The sequence below is a fragment of the Rhinopithecus bieti genome, unplaced genomic scaffold (genome assembly GCF_001698545.2).
Source record: "Rhinopithecus bieti isolate Rb0 unplaced genomic scaffold, ASM169854v2 scaffold_3875, whole genome shotgun sequence".
NCBI classification, from domain to species: Eukaryota; Metazoa; Chordata; class Mammalia; order Primates; family Cercopithecidae; genus Rhinopithecus; species Rhinopithecus bieti.
Genome location: NW_016804422.1, coordinates 1,724,975 through 1,741,677, shown reverse-complemented (window position 1 = coordinate 1,741,677; position 16,703 = coordinate 1,724,975). Strand labels below are relative to the sequence as shown.

Sequence of the window (16,703 nt, the reverse complement as noted above, 5' to 3'; positions counted from 1 at the left end):
AAAAAAAAAAAAAAAAAAAAAAAAAAAAAAAAAGAAAAGATGTGAAACCTCCAAAATGAAGTGGAGGGCCATACCCTGAGGGAAGGGGATCTCCAGGGTTGGAAGAGTGATGCCTTTTATCCTTACTTGAATACAAAGGATATCATTTCTGAAGCTCCTTATATCCTAGCTTCAGGAATAGCTTTTGTTAGGCCTGCTAGTCTGAGGAGAGATGCTAAAATTCCAGATAGTACCCTCTATGGCAGGACTTTGGGCAAAAATTATGTCTTTCTGATTGGTGAGCCCGGATGCCTCAAGAAGGGAATAGAGTCCTGGAGTTTATACTAGAAATCATTCTTACAGGAGAAACTAGAAAAGCACCAGAGATAGGAAGTGGTTTTTAGAACCAGGACTAGCCTCAGAGAAGAGAAGCTAGAGAAAGTTTATCTGACAAGCATTAGGATCCAGGAGGAAAGGGTCAGGATAGATAGGATAGATGGGTGAGTCTTGGCTTGGGTGACATGACTTTGAGAGTTCCACTCATGGCCGCAGGGTCAACCAACTTGTTGTCAGGACCCCAGAGCTGAATGACTTTCATCTCTGTCAACCTTGGCTCAGCCCAGAAGTACAGGAAAAGCAGAAGCTGGTTCCAGGCAAACCAATGTTCCCCATTCCAAAGAGTCAGGGGTTGTTAGAGAGCCCTTTCCTAGAAAGCCTGACACCCGTGTCCTTATTCCAGCGGCCACGCTAGTCAGTTTTAACTGGCAGACAGGTGCCTGGTATTTAGCCCCTGAATTCCAAGGAAAAATAGGACAGAGTAACAAGCGAAAGGGGTCTGATGGTACTCACCACTTGGCAAAGGCCCCACGTTGGGCGCCAAAATGTGTCCAGAATGTATTCCTTCCAGTGGGTTCTTGGTCTCACTGACTTCAGGAATGAAGCCGTGGACCTTCATGGTGAGTGTTACAGCTCTTAAAGATGGTATGTCCGGAGTTTGTTCCTTCAGATGTTCAGATGTCTCTGGAGTTTCTTCCTTCTGGTGGGTTCATGGTCTTGCTCACTTTGGGAGTGAAGCCACAGACCTTTGTGGCGAGTGTCACAGCTCTTAAAGGTGGTGCAGACCCAAAGAGTGAGCAGCAGCAAGATTAATTGTGGAGAGCAAAAGAACAAAACTTCCACAGTGTGGAAGAGGACCCAAGTGGGTTGCTGTTGCTGGCTCAGGTGGCCAGCTTTTACTCCCTTATTTGGCCTCGCCCACATCCTGCTGATTGGTCCATTTTACAGAGAGCTGATTGGTCCATTTTACAGAGTGCTGATTGGTCCATTTTACAAAATGCTGATTGATGCATTTACAATCCTTTAGCTAGACACATAGTGCTGATTGGTGCATTTTCACAGAGTGCTGACTGGTGTGTTTACAATCCTTTAGCTAGACATGTAGCGCTGATTGGTGCATTTTTACAGAGTGCTGATTGATGCATTTACAGTCCTTTAGCTAGACACAGAGCACTGATTGGTGCATTTACAATCCTCTAGCTAGACAGAAAAGTTCTCCAAGTCCCCACTCAACCCAGGAAGTTCAGCTAGCTTCACCTCTCAGATTTATGCTGCACAAAAGCTGTGAGCCTTCTGGCTGGGGAACCCCTGCAAAAAGTTCCAACGGGTCTGTGGACCCTTGCCAGTGGGGATGATAGGATTACTTCTAGGTAGATCTAGTTTAAATTTAAAAGGAGTGCAAGTACAAACAGGGGTCATTGATTCAGATTACAATGGGGAAATTCAAATTGTTATATCTACTTCTGTTCCCTGGAAAGCAGAGCCAGGAGAGCGTATAGCACATCTCCTGATTGTGCTGTATGCAGAAATGGGGAAAAGTGAAATTAAATGAACAGGAGGATTTGGAAGCACAAATAAGGCAAAGCAGGTTATTACGTGAATCAAATTACTGTTAAACATCCTACCTGTGAAATAACTATTCAGGGAAAGAAATTTAAAGGTTTGGTAAATACAGGAGCGGACATTTCAATCATTTCTCTACAGCACTGGCCATCCATGTGGCCAATTCAGCCTGCTCAATTTAACATAGCTGGAGTTGCTAAAGCCCCTGAAGTATATCAAAGCAGTTATATTTTGCATTGTGAAGGGCAAAATATATTTTGCCAAAATATATTTTGCCCGATGGACAACCTGGGACTATTCAACCAATTATAACTTCTGTACCTATAAATTTATGGGGAAGAGATTTATTACAACAATGGGGAGCACAGGTTCTAATTCCTGAGCAATTATACAGCCCTCAAAGTCAACGTATGATGCATGAAACGGTATGTCCCTGGTATGGGACTAGGAAAAAATTTGCAAGGTTTGAAGGAACCACTTCAAGCGGAAAGACAAAGTTCCTGCCAAGGTTTAGGAAATCATTTTTGATGGCGGCCATTGTTAAGCCTCCAGAACCTATACCTTTAAAATGGTTAACAGGTAAGCCAATTTGGATAGAACAATGGCCACTAAGTAAAAAGAAACTGGAGGCTTTAGAGGACTTATTTACTGAACAATTAGAAAAAAGGACACATAACTCCAACATTTTCCCCTTGGAATTCTCCACTCTTTGCTATTAAGAAAAAAATCAGGTAAATGGAGTATATTAACTGACTTAGGAGCCATAAATTCAGTTACACAACCTATGGGGACATTACAGCCAGGATTGCCTTCTCCTGCTATGATTCCGAAAAACTGGCCTTTAATAATCATAGATTTAAAAGACTGTTTCTTTACTATCCCCTTAGCTGAGCAAGACTGTGAATAGTTTGCATTTACAATTCCTGCAGTAAACAACCTGCAGCCTGCTAAGCATTTTCATTGGAAAGTGTTGCCACAAGGCATGTTAAACAGTCCAACAATTTGCCAGACTTACGTAGGGCAAGCAATTGAACCTACTCACAAAAAGTTTTCAGTGTTACATTATTCATTGTATGGACGATATATTTTGTGCTGCCCCCACTCAAGAAATATTACTCCAATGTTATGATCACTTGCAAAATTCGCTTTCTCACACTGGTTTATTTATAGCTTCTGGCAAAATTCAGACTAATACCCCTTACTCCTACTTGGGGACCTTAGTAAATGACATTACTATTGTGCCACAGAAAGTAACTGTATGTAGGGATCAATTGAAAACATAAAATGACTTTCAAAAATTACTAGGGGATATTAATTGGGTACAACCTGCTCTAGGCATTACTACCTATGCCATGAGTAATCTATTTTCTATCTTTAGAGGAGATCCTAGTCTCACTAGCCCTCAACAATTAACAGAGGCTGAGACAGAGTTACAGCTGATTGAAAAGCAAGTCCATAAGGCTCAAATAAATAGAATAGATCCAGAGAAGACTCTAGATTTGCTAATTTTTCCAACTCATCATTCACCTACTGGTGTTACTGCCCAAGAGCACGACTTAGTAGAATGGCTTTTTCTTCCACATACTAATTCACAGACTCTAACTCCTTATTTGGATCAAATTGCTACTATGATGGGAAATGGGAGAACTTGGATTGTTAAATTACATGGATATGATCCTGGAAAAATTATTGTCCCTCTCACTAAGGCACAAATACAGCAAGCTTTTATAAATTGTCTTACTTGGCAAACCCATTTAGCTGACTTTGTGGGTATTCTCGATAATCATTTTCCTAAAACAAAACTGTTTCAATTTTTGAAATTAACTAATTGGATTCTCCCTAAAATAACTAAATTTAAACCAATTGAAGGTGCTGACAATGTTTTTACAGATGGGTCTACAAATGGTAAAACTTCTTATTCTGGCTCGAAAGGTAAAGTTTTTCAGATGCCCTATACTTCACCTCAAAAAGTGGAGTTTGTAGCTGTAATTGAGGTATTGACTATTTCTGTTATGCCTATTAATGTGATTTTGGATTCTTTGTGGTTCATTCCACACAATTAACTGAAAATGCTCAGTTACGATTTCATACAGATGAACAACTGATAACTTTATTTACCCAATTACAAACAGCAGTTAGGAGTAGGATGCACCCTTTTTACGTCACTCATATTAGGGCTCATATGCCTCTCCCAGGACCTTTAACTGAAGGGAATCAAATGACTGATTGCCTAGTTGCTACTGCAATATCTAATGCCAAACACTTTCACAGTTTAACCAATGTTAATGCCTCTGGTCTCAAACACAGATACAGCATTACCTGGAAAGAAACTAAAGCTATCATGCAGCGATGCCCAACTTACCAAATGGTACATTCCTCATCTTTTACAAGAAGAGTTAATTCTCAAGGATTGGAACCTAATTCTCTTTGGCAAATGGATGTCACACATGTTCCCTCATTTGGGAGACTGTCTTATACACATGTATGTGTGGACACCTTTTCTCACTTTGTCTGGGCTACATGCCAGTCAGGAGAGTCTTCTGCCTGTGTTAAACATCACCTTTTGTAGTATTTTGCAGTGATGGGCATTCCAGCTTCTATTAAAACAGATAATGCCCCACGCTATACTAGCCAAGCTCTAGCTACATTTTTCTCTCTATGGAATATTAAACACATTACTGGCATTCCGTATAATTCTCAAGGACAAGCCATAGTAGAAAGAATTAATCTCTCCCTGAAGCAGTAGTTGCAAAAGCAAAAGGGGAGAATCAGGGACTATGGGTCACCCCATATACAATTGAATCTAGCATTATTGACTTTAAATTTTTTTGAGCCTGCCTAAAGGCCAGATGGTATCAGCAGCTGAACAGCATCTACAGAAACTAGCTGCAAAGACAGAAGCAGAACAACTGGTTTGGTGGAGAGATCTGATAACAAAAAGTTGGGAAATAGGCAAAATAATAACTTGGGGTAGAGGTTATGCTTGTGTTTCTCCAGGACAGAATCAAGAGCCAATTTGGGTGCCATTGAGACAGTTGAAGCCTTACCTATGAGCCAGATACCCAGGAAGAGGTTTGGGGAGGATCCCAAAACCCACCAGTTGCAGCCATGTTGAGACTGATGCTGAGGAGGACCCCAGGTGTCACGAGCAACACCTGTTGAACACAGCCACCTACCTGGGGACAGATCAAGAAGCTGTCACAGATGGCGGAAGAGAACCTTAGGAAAGCAGGACACCAGTCACAATTAGTAATTTAATGATAGCTATGATAGTGGTGATCACCATTGCTGTGAGTATTCCTTCAACAAGGGCTGACACAGAACAATTATACTCATTGGGCATATTTATCAATTTTGGCTGGCAATAATGCCTGGATGTAATCACTCTATGACACATTTACACATACTTTCTGGTCTCAGTATTTACCATAATAAATTTGCTCCTATAATTGAGGCATACTGCCCTCAAAAACCTATTTGTAAACAGAATTCGACCTGGCCAGAAATAATGAATGTACTTATTTGGGAAGATTGCATTGCAGAACAGGCAGAGGTGCTGTGCAACGATTCCTGTGGAATAATTATTGATTGGTCCCCTAAGGAGATGTTTAGCTTGAATTGCACCTCTCAATCAGCATGCCACGGCCACGCTATGTTCAGCTGGTTTAAACAAAATGGTCAGATGGTAGAAACGGTAAGAAAGATGGCAGGAGTTCCTATTATCTGTAAACATGGCGCTATCGTGGCACCTCAACCTCAAATGATATGGCCCACTGTAGGAGCTAAACATAAGGATTTGTGGAAACTATTAATGGCTCTTAAATAAGATCAAAATTTGGAAAAGAATAAAAAAGCATCTAGAAGGACACTCTACAGACTTGTCTTTGGATATTGCAAAATTAAAAGAACAAATATTTAAAGCTTCCGAGGCACACCTGACCTTAATGTCAGGAACTGGAGTGCTTGAAAGAGCTGCAGAGAGATTAGCAGCTATTAACCCATTAAAATAGATAAAGACACTTGGAGGCTCTGTGATTTCAATGATGATTGTGCTTTAATCTGGGTTTTTTATCTTTGTATAGTCTGCAGATGCGGGTCTCAACTCCTGCAAGAATTAGCTCACCATGACAAAGCTGCCTTTGCTTTTACTGCCTTGCCAAACAAAAAAGGGGGACATGTTGGGTACAGGCCCCCAAATCTGGCCATAAATGGGCCCCAAAACTGGCCATAAACAAAATCTCTGCAGCACTGTGACATGTTTGTGATGGCCATGACGCCCATGCTTAAGGTTGTGGGTTTACCGGAATGAGTGCAAAGAACACCTGACCCACCCAGGGCTTCCTGGGCATTCCTAAGCCACAAACAACAGCATGAGCAATCTGTGCCTTAAGGACATGTTCCTGCTGCAGATAACTAGCCAGAGCCCATCCATTTGTTTCAGCCCATCCCTTTGTTTCCCGTAAGGAATACTTTCAGTTAATCTATAAGCTATAGAAATAATGCTTGTCACTGGCTTGCTGTCAATAAATATGTGTGTCAAACTCTGTTCAGGGCTGTCAGCTCTGAAGGCTGTGAGTCCCCTGATTTCCCACTTTGCACTCTATATTTCTGTTGTGTGTCTTTAATTCCTCTAGTGCCACTGGGTTAGGCTCTCCATGACTGAGCTGATCTTAGCACCCCATCTCTACTAAAAATACAAAAATTAGCCAGACATGGTGGTGCATGCCTGTAATCCCAGCTACTCAGGAGGCTGAAGCCAGAGAATCGCTTGAAACCAGGAAATGGAGGTTGCAGTGAGCCAAGATCACACCATTGCACTCCAGCCTGGGCAACAAGAGTGAAATTCTGTCTCAAAAAAAAAAAGAGAAAAAAAGGAAAAGCGTGTTTTCTCAAGTTATGCAACAATGTTAAGTAACACAAATTGTTATAGAGATATCTTTCTTTCTTTCTTTTTTTTTTTTTTTTGAGATGGAGTCTCACTCTCTTGCTAGGCTGGTGTGCAGTGGCACAATCTCACCTCACTGCAACCTCCAACTCCCTGGTTCAAACAGTTCTCCTGTCTAACCCCCCAAGTAGGTGGGACTGTACAGGTGCACACCACCATGCCCAGTGGGTGCCATTTTTTTTTTTTTGTATTTTAGTAGAGATGGGGTTTCACAGTGTTGCCCAGGCTGGTCTCAAACTCCTGAGCTCAGGTAGTCCGCCCACCTCAGCCTCCAAAAGTGCTAGGATTACAGGCATGAGCCCCCGTGCCCGGCCTCTGGTGTCCCTTTTTATAAGGACACCAATCCTATCATAAGAGCCATATCTTCATGACTTCATCTAACACTCATTACTTCCTAATGAACCCATTTCCAAATACTGTCATATCAGGGTTGTTATGATGATACCATCATAGCAACATGTGAATTTGTGGGGGACACATTCAGTCCATAACAAGGTCTATCTGTGATTGTTTTATTATGGCTCCTTCTCTCCCTTCAGCCCTGCTCTGTTCCTTCTCTGTAGGCACACACTCTAGAATTAATGTGTACCCTCCGGTTACCTTCTATACACTCAATTACATAATTGTTTGGTGTGTATAATGTAGGTTTAAAAATGTATATAAATGATCTGTAATAGAGTAAATTCTTCTTTTTTTTTTTTTTTTTTGAGACTGAGTCTCGCTCTATTGCCCAGGCTGGAGTGTAGTGGCGCAATCTCAGCTCACTGCAACCTCTGCCTCCCGGGTTCCAGTGATTCTTCAGCCTCAGCCTCCCAGGTAGCTAGGATTATAGGTGCCTGCCACCACACCCAGCTAATTTTTGTAGTTTTAGTAGAGACGGGGTTTCACCATGTTGGCTAGGCTTGTCTCGTACTCCTAACCTCATGATCTGCCAGCCTTGGCTCCCAAAGTGCTGGGATTACAGGCATGAGCCACCGTACCTGGCCAAGTTCATTCAATTTTTACCTTTCCTTGTACTCAAAACTATGTTTTTGAGAAGTCTCAAAATCCCATGTGATTATATATAAATCTTTTTTTTTTTTTTTTTGAGGAGTCTTGCTCTGTTGCCCAGGCTGGAGTGCAGTGGCGCAAACTCAACTCACTGCAAGCTCTGACTCCTGGGTTCACGCCATTCTCCTGCCTCAGCCTCCTGAGTAACTGGGACTACAGGCACCCACCATCACTCCTGGCTAATTTTTTTTGTATTTTTTAGTAGAGACGGGGTTTCACTGTGTTAACCAGGATGGTCTCGATCTCCTGACCTCCTGATCTGCCTGCCTCGGACTCCCAAAGTGCTGGGATTACATGCGTGAGCCACCACGGCTGGCTGATTATATATAAATCTAACTTAATGCTCATGGCTGCTGAATCAGCTAATGCATGTACCTTATTTTATTTATCTATTTTAATGATGAACAGATTGATCTTTTAAAAAGATAACATTCTTGGTCAGGTGCAATGACTCATCACTGTAATCCCAGCATTTTGGGAGGGTAAGGTGGGCAGATCACCTGAGGTCAGGTGTTTGAGAGACCAGTCTGGCCAACATGGTGAAACCCCGTCTCTACTAAATATACAAACATTGGCCAGATGTGATGGCAGGTGCCTGTAATCTCAGCTACTCAGGAGCTCAGGCAGAAGAATGGCTTGAACCTGGGAGGTGGAGGTTGCAGTGGGCCAAGATTGCACCACTGCATGCCAGCCTGGGCAACAGAGCGAGACTCTGTCTCAAAAAAAATTAAAATAACATTCTTGGCCCTGCACGGTGGCTCACACCTGTAATCCCAGCAATTTGGGAGGCTGAGATGGGCAGATCACCTGAGGATAGGAGTTGAAGATCAGTCTGGTCAACATGGTAAAACCCCATCTCGACTATAAATACAAAAATCAGCCAGGCGTGGTAGCACATACTTGTAGTTCTAGCTGCCCAGGAGGCTGAGGCTGCCGTGAGCTGAGATCATGCCACTGCACTCCAGCCTGGGCGACAGAGGAGGACCCTGTCTCAAAACAATAAAATAAAATGATAACATTCTCTTAATCTCTACAATTTTATGAACTGTAATTTCCAATATGGTGTAGCCTAGAATGCTGTTATACAAAGAATGACGATGTCAGTCTTTTCTTTTTGAGTTTCCATCTGGTTGTTCCCAGATTTTAATAAAAATGTGTGGTATTCAGAATCTCCTTGTGTTTCTTTGTGTTTCATTGTACTGACAATATACAGGGGACTTGAAGGTCAGAACAAGCTATCACTCTGCCCAAAATATTCTCAAATGGACAGCTGTGAACTATGATTTCATTTGTTCAGGATATTTGTCCATTTGATACACTTTTTTTGCTTAATTTCAGGAACAAGAAGTTATCCAACTGGAATAATAATCAAAATGATTATTCCAGTCTCAGCGATTCCCAGTTCCTCTTTGGATCTCAGTTCTGTCCAGAAAATTCAGAAACTCTATCAGCACCCTTGGACTTCGGTCCCCACTTGAGACATTCAAAACAGTCACAACAGAATTCTCTGGAGGTGAGTCTGGTTTCCAGAATTGCTCTGCACACATTTCACAGTTATTATGGAGATAAATTATAAAGAATACTTATTCTGGCCAGGCGCAATGGCTGACACCTGTAATCCCTGCACTTGGGAAGGCTGAGGTGAGTGGATCGCTTGAGCCCAGGAGTTTGAGACCAGCCTGGGCAACATGGCAAAACCCCATCTCTACAAAAAGTACAAAAATTAGCTGAGTGTGGTAGTTGAGGTAGGAGGATTGCTTGAGCCCAAGAAGTCAAGGCTGCAGTGACCCAGGATTCTGCCAGTGTACGCCAGCCTGGGTGACAGAGTGAGACCCCGTCTCAAAAAACAAAAAAAAAAAACAAGGCCAGGCGTGGTGGCTCACGCCTATAATCCCAGCACTTTGGGAGGCTGAGGCAGGTGGATCATGAGGTCAGGAGTTCAAGACCAGCCTGGCCAAGATGGTGAAACCCCGCCTCTACTAAAAATACAAAAATTAGCCAGGTGTGGTGGCAGGCACCTGTAATCCCAGCTACTCGGGAGGCTGAGGCAGAGAATTTCTCGATCTCAGGAGGCGGAGGTTGCAGTGAGCCAAGATCAAACCACTGAACTCTAGTCTGGGAGACAGAGCATGACTCTGTCTCAAAACAAACAAACAAAACAAAAAAACCCAACAACCAATACTTATTTTCTAGCCTTAAAAAAAAACTTATTCTGTTGGAGTATATTTTAGAATTGTACATCTGTAAGGATTACTCTTCTAAAGGGATTTGTGCTTGATTAGTGACTCCTTTGACTTAATAGTCTGAAATGGCAACATTTATATTTGCAGTTTCTTCTATTACAAAGCAACATAAAATAGCGTCAATCCCTTGGCCACTTCTAGGGAGAGGCAAATATAATTAATTTTGCCTAAGCTAGCCATACTATTGTTGTGAGAATTTTAAATAAGTAAAAGATTCATAAAATAAATAAAATAACAAATTTTATTTAGACAGACCCCAAAATAAAACCTTCATGTAATTTGTATACTTTAGTGACCTATACTACATTTTGTCCTTGAAGAAGGAATGAGATCTGAGGCCTAGGTTGGTGAGTAAAGTCCTTGTAGTCCCAGCTACTCCGAAGGCTGAGCAGGAGAATGGCATAAACCGGAGGCGGAGCGCGGAGCTGAGATCCGCCACGCACTCCAGCCCGGGTGAACAGAGCGAGACTCCGTCCTCAAAAAAAAAAAAAAAAAAAAAAAAAAAGGCCAGAATGAGGAACCAGAAGTCTCTGAATCTTGATTTTTGAGTTAACCTTCTTCTCTCCTCTTTTTCGTTTTTCTCCCTCTCTCCTTCTTTTTCTTCTCTTTCCTCTCTTTCTCTCTTAGCTCTCTCTTTTTCCTCCTCTCTTTCTCTTTCTTTTCTTTCTTTCTGTCTGTCTTTTTTTATTTGAGACAGAGTCTTGCTGTGTCACCTGGGCCGAGGTCCAGTGGCATGATCTCGGCTCACTGCAACCTTTGCCTCCCACGTTCAAGCAATTCTCCTGCCTCAGCCTCCCCAGTAGCTGGGATTATAGGTGTGTGCCACACCTATTTTTGTGTGTGGTGGCACACACCTATAATCCCAGCTACTGGGGAGGCTGATTTTTGTGTTTTTAGTAGAGATGGGGTTTTGCCATGTTGATGCTGGTCTTGAGCTCCTGACCTTAGATGATCTGCTTGCCTAGGCTGCCCAAAGTGCTGGGATTACAGGTGTGAGCCACCATACCCAGCCTGATTTTTTGAGATCAACCTGTCTTTTCTTGTGAGTCAAAAACATTTTTATTCTTGAGACACCTATAACTAAATGTAGGTTTTGTTTTGTTTTTGAGACAGAGTCTCACTCTGTTGCCCAGGCTGTAGTGCAGTGGTGCTGTGGCAGGAATCAGAGGACCAGAGAGGCCAAATGGGTGAATCAGGAGGATTTTATTAAGGTGTGCACCGGCTCAGCGGATTCGCATCCAAAGGGCTGAGACCTGAACTAAACAGGGCTTGACTTTTATACACACTTCTGAAAGGGGATTGGCCAGTTTGAATGGCGTGGTGGGAATTTGGTGGCGTGAAGTTTATAGTGCAGGCAAGCGGGCATACAGAAGCAGAACAAAGGCAGCTAATCAAACAGTGATGGGTTTCGTCACCCTAGCATAGCTCATGACCTTGCAGCTGCATTGGAAGGAAAACAGGAACTTATCAAACTAAAGCAGGCTTTGCATCTGGTACATATCTTACTTAAGCTCGTCTTGTGACCTTGTCGTATTACACAGAAGAGAAACAAGAATTGTAAAACTCTGTGAAGTAACCTTGAGTATCACTAAGGAAGGATTATCAAAGGGGAGGGGGAAGTTGGGAAAAGAGAAAAACCTGCTTTCCCACCCTTGCCTGGGAATGAGAGGAGAGGGGGCTCTGGAGCACATTCCTTGAGGGCTCTGGTTTTGCAGATAGTGTTATCAAAGTCCCGTCAGAGCTCTGCTTCCTATTGCTAGGTCTTGGAGTGAGTCAGCTCAGCAAGAGAAAGCTTGTTTTTCTCTTTACATCTCCTGCTTCAGTGCAATCTCAGCTCACTGCAACCTCTGCCTCCTGGGTTCAAGCAATTATCATGCCTCAGCCTCCTGAGTGGCTGGGATTACAGGTGCCTGCCCCCATGCCCGGCTAATTTTTGTATTTTTAGTAGAGACAGGGTTTCACTTTCTTGGCTAGGCTGGTCTCAGACTCCTGACCTCAAGTGATTCACCTGCATTGGCCTCCCAAAGTGCTGGGATTACAGGTGTGAGCCACTGTGCCCGGCCACACCCGGCTAATTTTTTTTTTTTTTTGAGAGGGAGTCTCACTGTCGCCAAGCTGGAGTGCAGCGGCACGATCTCAGATCACTGCAACCTCTGCCTCCTGGGTTCAAGAGATTCTCCTGCCTCAGCCTCCCGAGTAGATGGGACTATAGGCATGTGCCACCATGCCCAGCTAATTTTTGTATTTTTAGTAGAGATGGGGTTTCACCATGTTAGCCAGGATGGTCTCGATCTCCTGACCTCATGACCCACCCGCCTCAGCCTCCCAAAGTGCCGGGATTACAGGTGTGAGCCACCGTGCCCAGCCACACCTGCTAATTTTTGTATTTTTTGCAAGCATGGGGTTTAGCCATGTTGCCCAGGCTGGTCTTGAACTCCTGGGCTCCAAGGGTTTTTTTTTTTTTGAGACGGAGTTTTGCTCTTGTTGCCCAGACTGGAGTGCAATGGTACAATCTCAGCTCACCACAACCTTTGCCTTCCAGGTTCAAGCAATTCTCCTGCCTCAGTCTCCTGAGTAGTTGGGATTACAGGCAAGCGCCACCATGCCTGGCTAATATCGTATTTTTAGTAGAGCCGGGGTTCTCCATGTTGGTCAGGCTGGTCTTGAATGCCCAACCTCAGGTGATCTGCCTGCCTCGGCCTCCCAAAGTGCTGGGATTACAGGCGTGAGCCACTGTGCCCAGCCTGGGCTCAATTTTTATATACAGACTTACATGCATCAAATAAGGACATAACAAATAAGATTAAGTTGGTGCCTTTTTTTTTTTTTTTTTTTTTTGAGACAGAGTCATGCTATGTCACCCGGGCTGGAGGGCAGTGGCATGATCTCAGCTCACTGCAACCTCCTCCTCCTGGGTTCAAGCGATTCTCCTGCCTCAGGCTCCCAAGTAGCTGTGATTACAGGTGTGCGCCACCATGCCCGGCTAATTTTGTTTTGTTTTGTTTTGTTTTTTGAGATGGAGTTTTGCTCTTGTCGCCCAGGCTGGAATGCAGTGGCACGATCTCGGCTTACTGCAACCTCCTCCTTCTGTGTTCAAGTGATTCTCCTGCCTCAGCCTCCTGAGTAGTTGGGANTTTTTTTTTTTTTTTTTTTTTTGAGACAGAGTCATGCTATGTCACCCGGGCTGGAGGGCAGTGGCATGATCTCAGCTCACTGCAACCTCCTCCTCCTGGGTTCAAGCGATTCTCCTGCCTCAGGCTCCCAAGTAGCTGTGATTACAGGTGTGCGCCACCATGCCCGGCTAATTTTGTTTTGTTTTGTTTTGTTTTTTGAGATGGAGTTTTGCTCTTGTCGCCCAGGCTGGAATGCAGTGGCACGATCTCGGCTTACTGCAACCTCCTCCTTCTGTGTTCAAGTGATTCTCCTGCCTCAGCCTCCTGAGTAGTTGGGATTACAGGCACCTGCCAACATGCCCGGCTAATTTTTTGTATTTTACTTGAGACAGGGTTTTGCCATGTTGAGCAGGCTGGTCTCAAACTCCTGCCCTCAGGTGATCCACCTGCCTTGGCCTCTCAAGGTGCTGGGATTACAGGCATGAGCCACCACACCTGACCAATTTTTGTATTTTTAGTAGCGATGGGGTTTCACCATATTGGTCAGGCTGGTCTCAAACTCCTGACCTTGTGATCCGATCCGTCCACCTCGGCCTCCCAAAGTGTTGGGAGTACAGGCATGAGCCACCGTGCCCAGCCAGTCGTGCTTTAAGTTAGTAAAGTATGCTCTGAAATAAGTATTTCAGTACAAAAATTGGTATCTAGTGATATGAAAGAATAAATGACCTCCCTGAATGTTTCAGAGTTTTGCCTAAGAATGCAGAAAGTGGCTCACCATGTGTCAGCATGCCCACTGTGCAGTCCACATCAAACTTACCAATATGAGTTTAGTTCACTAGCAGCTGAGCAACAGCAATTTGAGTTAAAATTATGATTATGAAAACTTCAACACTTCATCTCAGCAATAGCATAAATGGTTCTCTGTTCTTGTCTGTAAATTTATGCAGTTGATTCTAAGCTATTTTAGTTGACATTTAAAATCTCTCTGGGCTGGTAAGGCAAAATCTATATTAATAAAATCAGTTGCTTTATTTTAAATATAATTTTCTGGTGTATACAAAAATAAAATGGAAATACTACTTGCTATGTTACGTTACAGCAATATGGTTTGCACTTAAATGTGACTCTGCATTGTACAGAAAATAGTGAATGCTATAAATATTTTTATATGTGAAATGCTATATATTTTTTCATTTAACAGGGTGAACCTAGCATTTTTGCAAAGTACCAGACAAAGCCCCAGCTGTTTGGAGGAGATATAAAAGATGGAGGTTTATTTCCTCCTCCTTTGTCAGTTGGAAAATCAAAAGGCCTCTTGGAACAGTTTGAGGAGAAAAAGAAAAGGGCAAAAGATAAATGTGACAGGTATGTAAACCTTTCAAATGGATGAGACAACTCATCTTTTCTGAGTAAAACAAGACATAGAGTGTCAGTAATTAAATAATTCAATTTTAGCATAATAGCATGTATTAAGAGTTCTCCAGAGAAACCAAACCATAGGACTTATGCATACACACATGCACACGCAGACACACACACAGACACAGACACAGACACACAAAGAGGGAGAGAAAGAGGAAGAGAGAGAAATATAGATTGATTTTTTTTTTTTTTTAAGACAGAGTCTTGCTCTGTCACCTGGCTGGAGTGCAGTGGCACAATCTTGGCTCACTGCAACCTCTACCTCCCGGGTTCAAGCGATTCTCCTGCCTCAGCCTCCTGAGTAGCTGGAACTACAGGCGCCTGCCACCACGCCCGGGTAATTTTTGTATTTTTCGTAGAGACGGAGTTTGACCATGCTGGCCAGGATGGTCTCGATCTCTTGACCTCGTGACCTGCCTGCCTCAGCCTCCCAAAGTGCTGGGATTACAGGTGTGAGCTACCACGCCCAGCCTATAGATTGATTTATTGTAAAAATTTGTTCATGAGATTATGGGGGCTAAGAAGTCCCACAGTCTGCCATCTGTAAGCTAGACAACCAGGAAAGAGAATGGTGCAATTTAGTCTGACTCCAAAGCCCTGAAAACCAGGAGCTCTGATGTCCAAGGGCAGGAGAAGTTGGATGTTCCAGATGAAGAAGAGTGAATTTGCACTTCCTTTGCCTATTTGTTCTATTTGGACCTTCGCAAGATTGAATGATGCCCACCCACACAGGTGAGGGCAATCTTCTTTACTCAGTCTACCAATTTTTGGGTATTTTTTTTTAATATTTTGGGACAGGGTCTCACTCTGTCACCCATGCTGGAGTGCAGTGGCAAGATCATGGCTCACTGCAGCCTCAACCTCTTGAGCTCAAGTGATCCTCCCACCTCAGCCTTCCTAGTACATGGGCCCATAGGCATGTGCCACCATGCCTGGCTAATTTTTATTTTTTTGTAGAGACAGGGTCTCACTGTGTTATCCAGGCTGGTCTTGAACTCTTGACCTCAAGAGATCCTCCCATGTCAGCCTCCCAAAGTACTGGGATTATAGGCTGAGCCACTGTCCCCAGCCTAAATGCTAATCTCTTACAGAAGGACTCTCACAAACATACCAGCTATCTGGGCATCTCTTAGCCAAGTCAAATTGACACATAAATTAACCATTTCACAGCACTCTTCCCTTTGAAGTTCACCTATATTACTATCATTTTTTTTTTTGTGAGATGGTATTTTGCTCTTGTTGCCCAGGCTGGAGTGCAATGGCGCAGTCTCAGCACACTGCAACCTCCGCCTCCTGGGTTCAAGCGATTCTTCTGCCTCAGCCACCCAAGTGGCTGGGATTACAGACACCCGCTACCACGCCCGGCTAATTTTTGTATTTTTAGTAGAGACAGAGTTTCACCATGTTGGCCAGGCCGGTCACAAACTCCTCACCTCAGGTGATCCACCCACCTCAGCCTCCCAAAATGCTGGAATTATGGGCGTGAGCCACCACGCCCGGCCATTATTATTATTATTATTATTATTAATTTTATTTTATTTTTTTCTGAGATGGAGTTTCAATCTTGTTGTCCAGGCTGGAGTGCATTGGCACAATCTTGGCTCATCGAAACATCCGCCTTCTGGTTTCAAGTGATTCTTCTGCCACAGCCTCCTGAGTAGCTGGGATCACAAGCACATGCTGCCATGCCCAACTCATTTTTGTATTTTCAGTAGAGGCGGGGTCCGTCATGTTGTTATCCAGGCTGCACAAACTCCTGACCTTAGGTGATCTGCCCACCTCGGTCTCCCAAAGTGCTGGGATTACAAGCATGAGCCACCGCAGTCTTCCCACCTTAGCTTCCCAAGTAGCTTCGATCAGAGGCACACACTACCGTGCCCACTTAATTTTTTTTTTCCAGAGATGGTGTCTCACTGTGTTGTCCAGGCTGGTCTTGAACTCCTGGGCTCAAGCAATCCTCCCACCTCAACCTCCCAAAGTGCTGGGATTACAGGCATGAGCCGCCATACCCAGCCTCCTAGTTATTCTTTTTTTTTTTTTTTTTTTTTTTTT

General features: G+C 43.5%; 1 protein-coding gene across 2 annotated transcripts in view; it reads left to right on the top strand.

The window, feature by feature from the left end:
- The window catches only part of IHO1 (interactor of HORMAD1 1), a 66,619-nt gene that overhangs the window by 31,479 nt on the left and 18,437 nt on the right, over window positions 1-16,703 (top strand). For both annotated transcript variants that reach the window (XM_017868093.1, XM_017868094.1), the window contains exons 3-4: window positions 9,212-9,386; window positions 14,431-14,594. In XM_017868093.1, coding sequence (XP_017723582.1) covers window positions 9,212-9,386; window positions 14,431-14,594 — 339 coding nt within the window. The remainder of the gene's footprint in view (window positions 1-9,211; window positions 9,387-14,430; window positions 14,595-16,703) is intronic.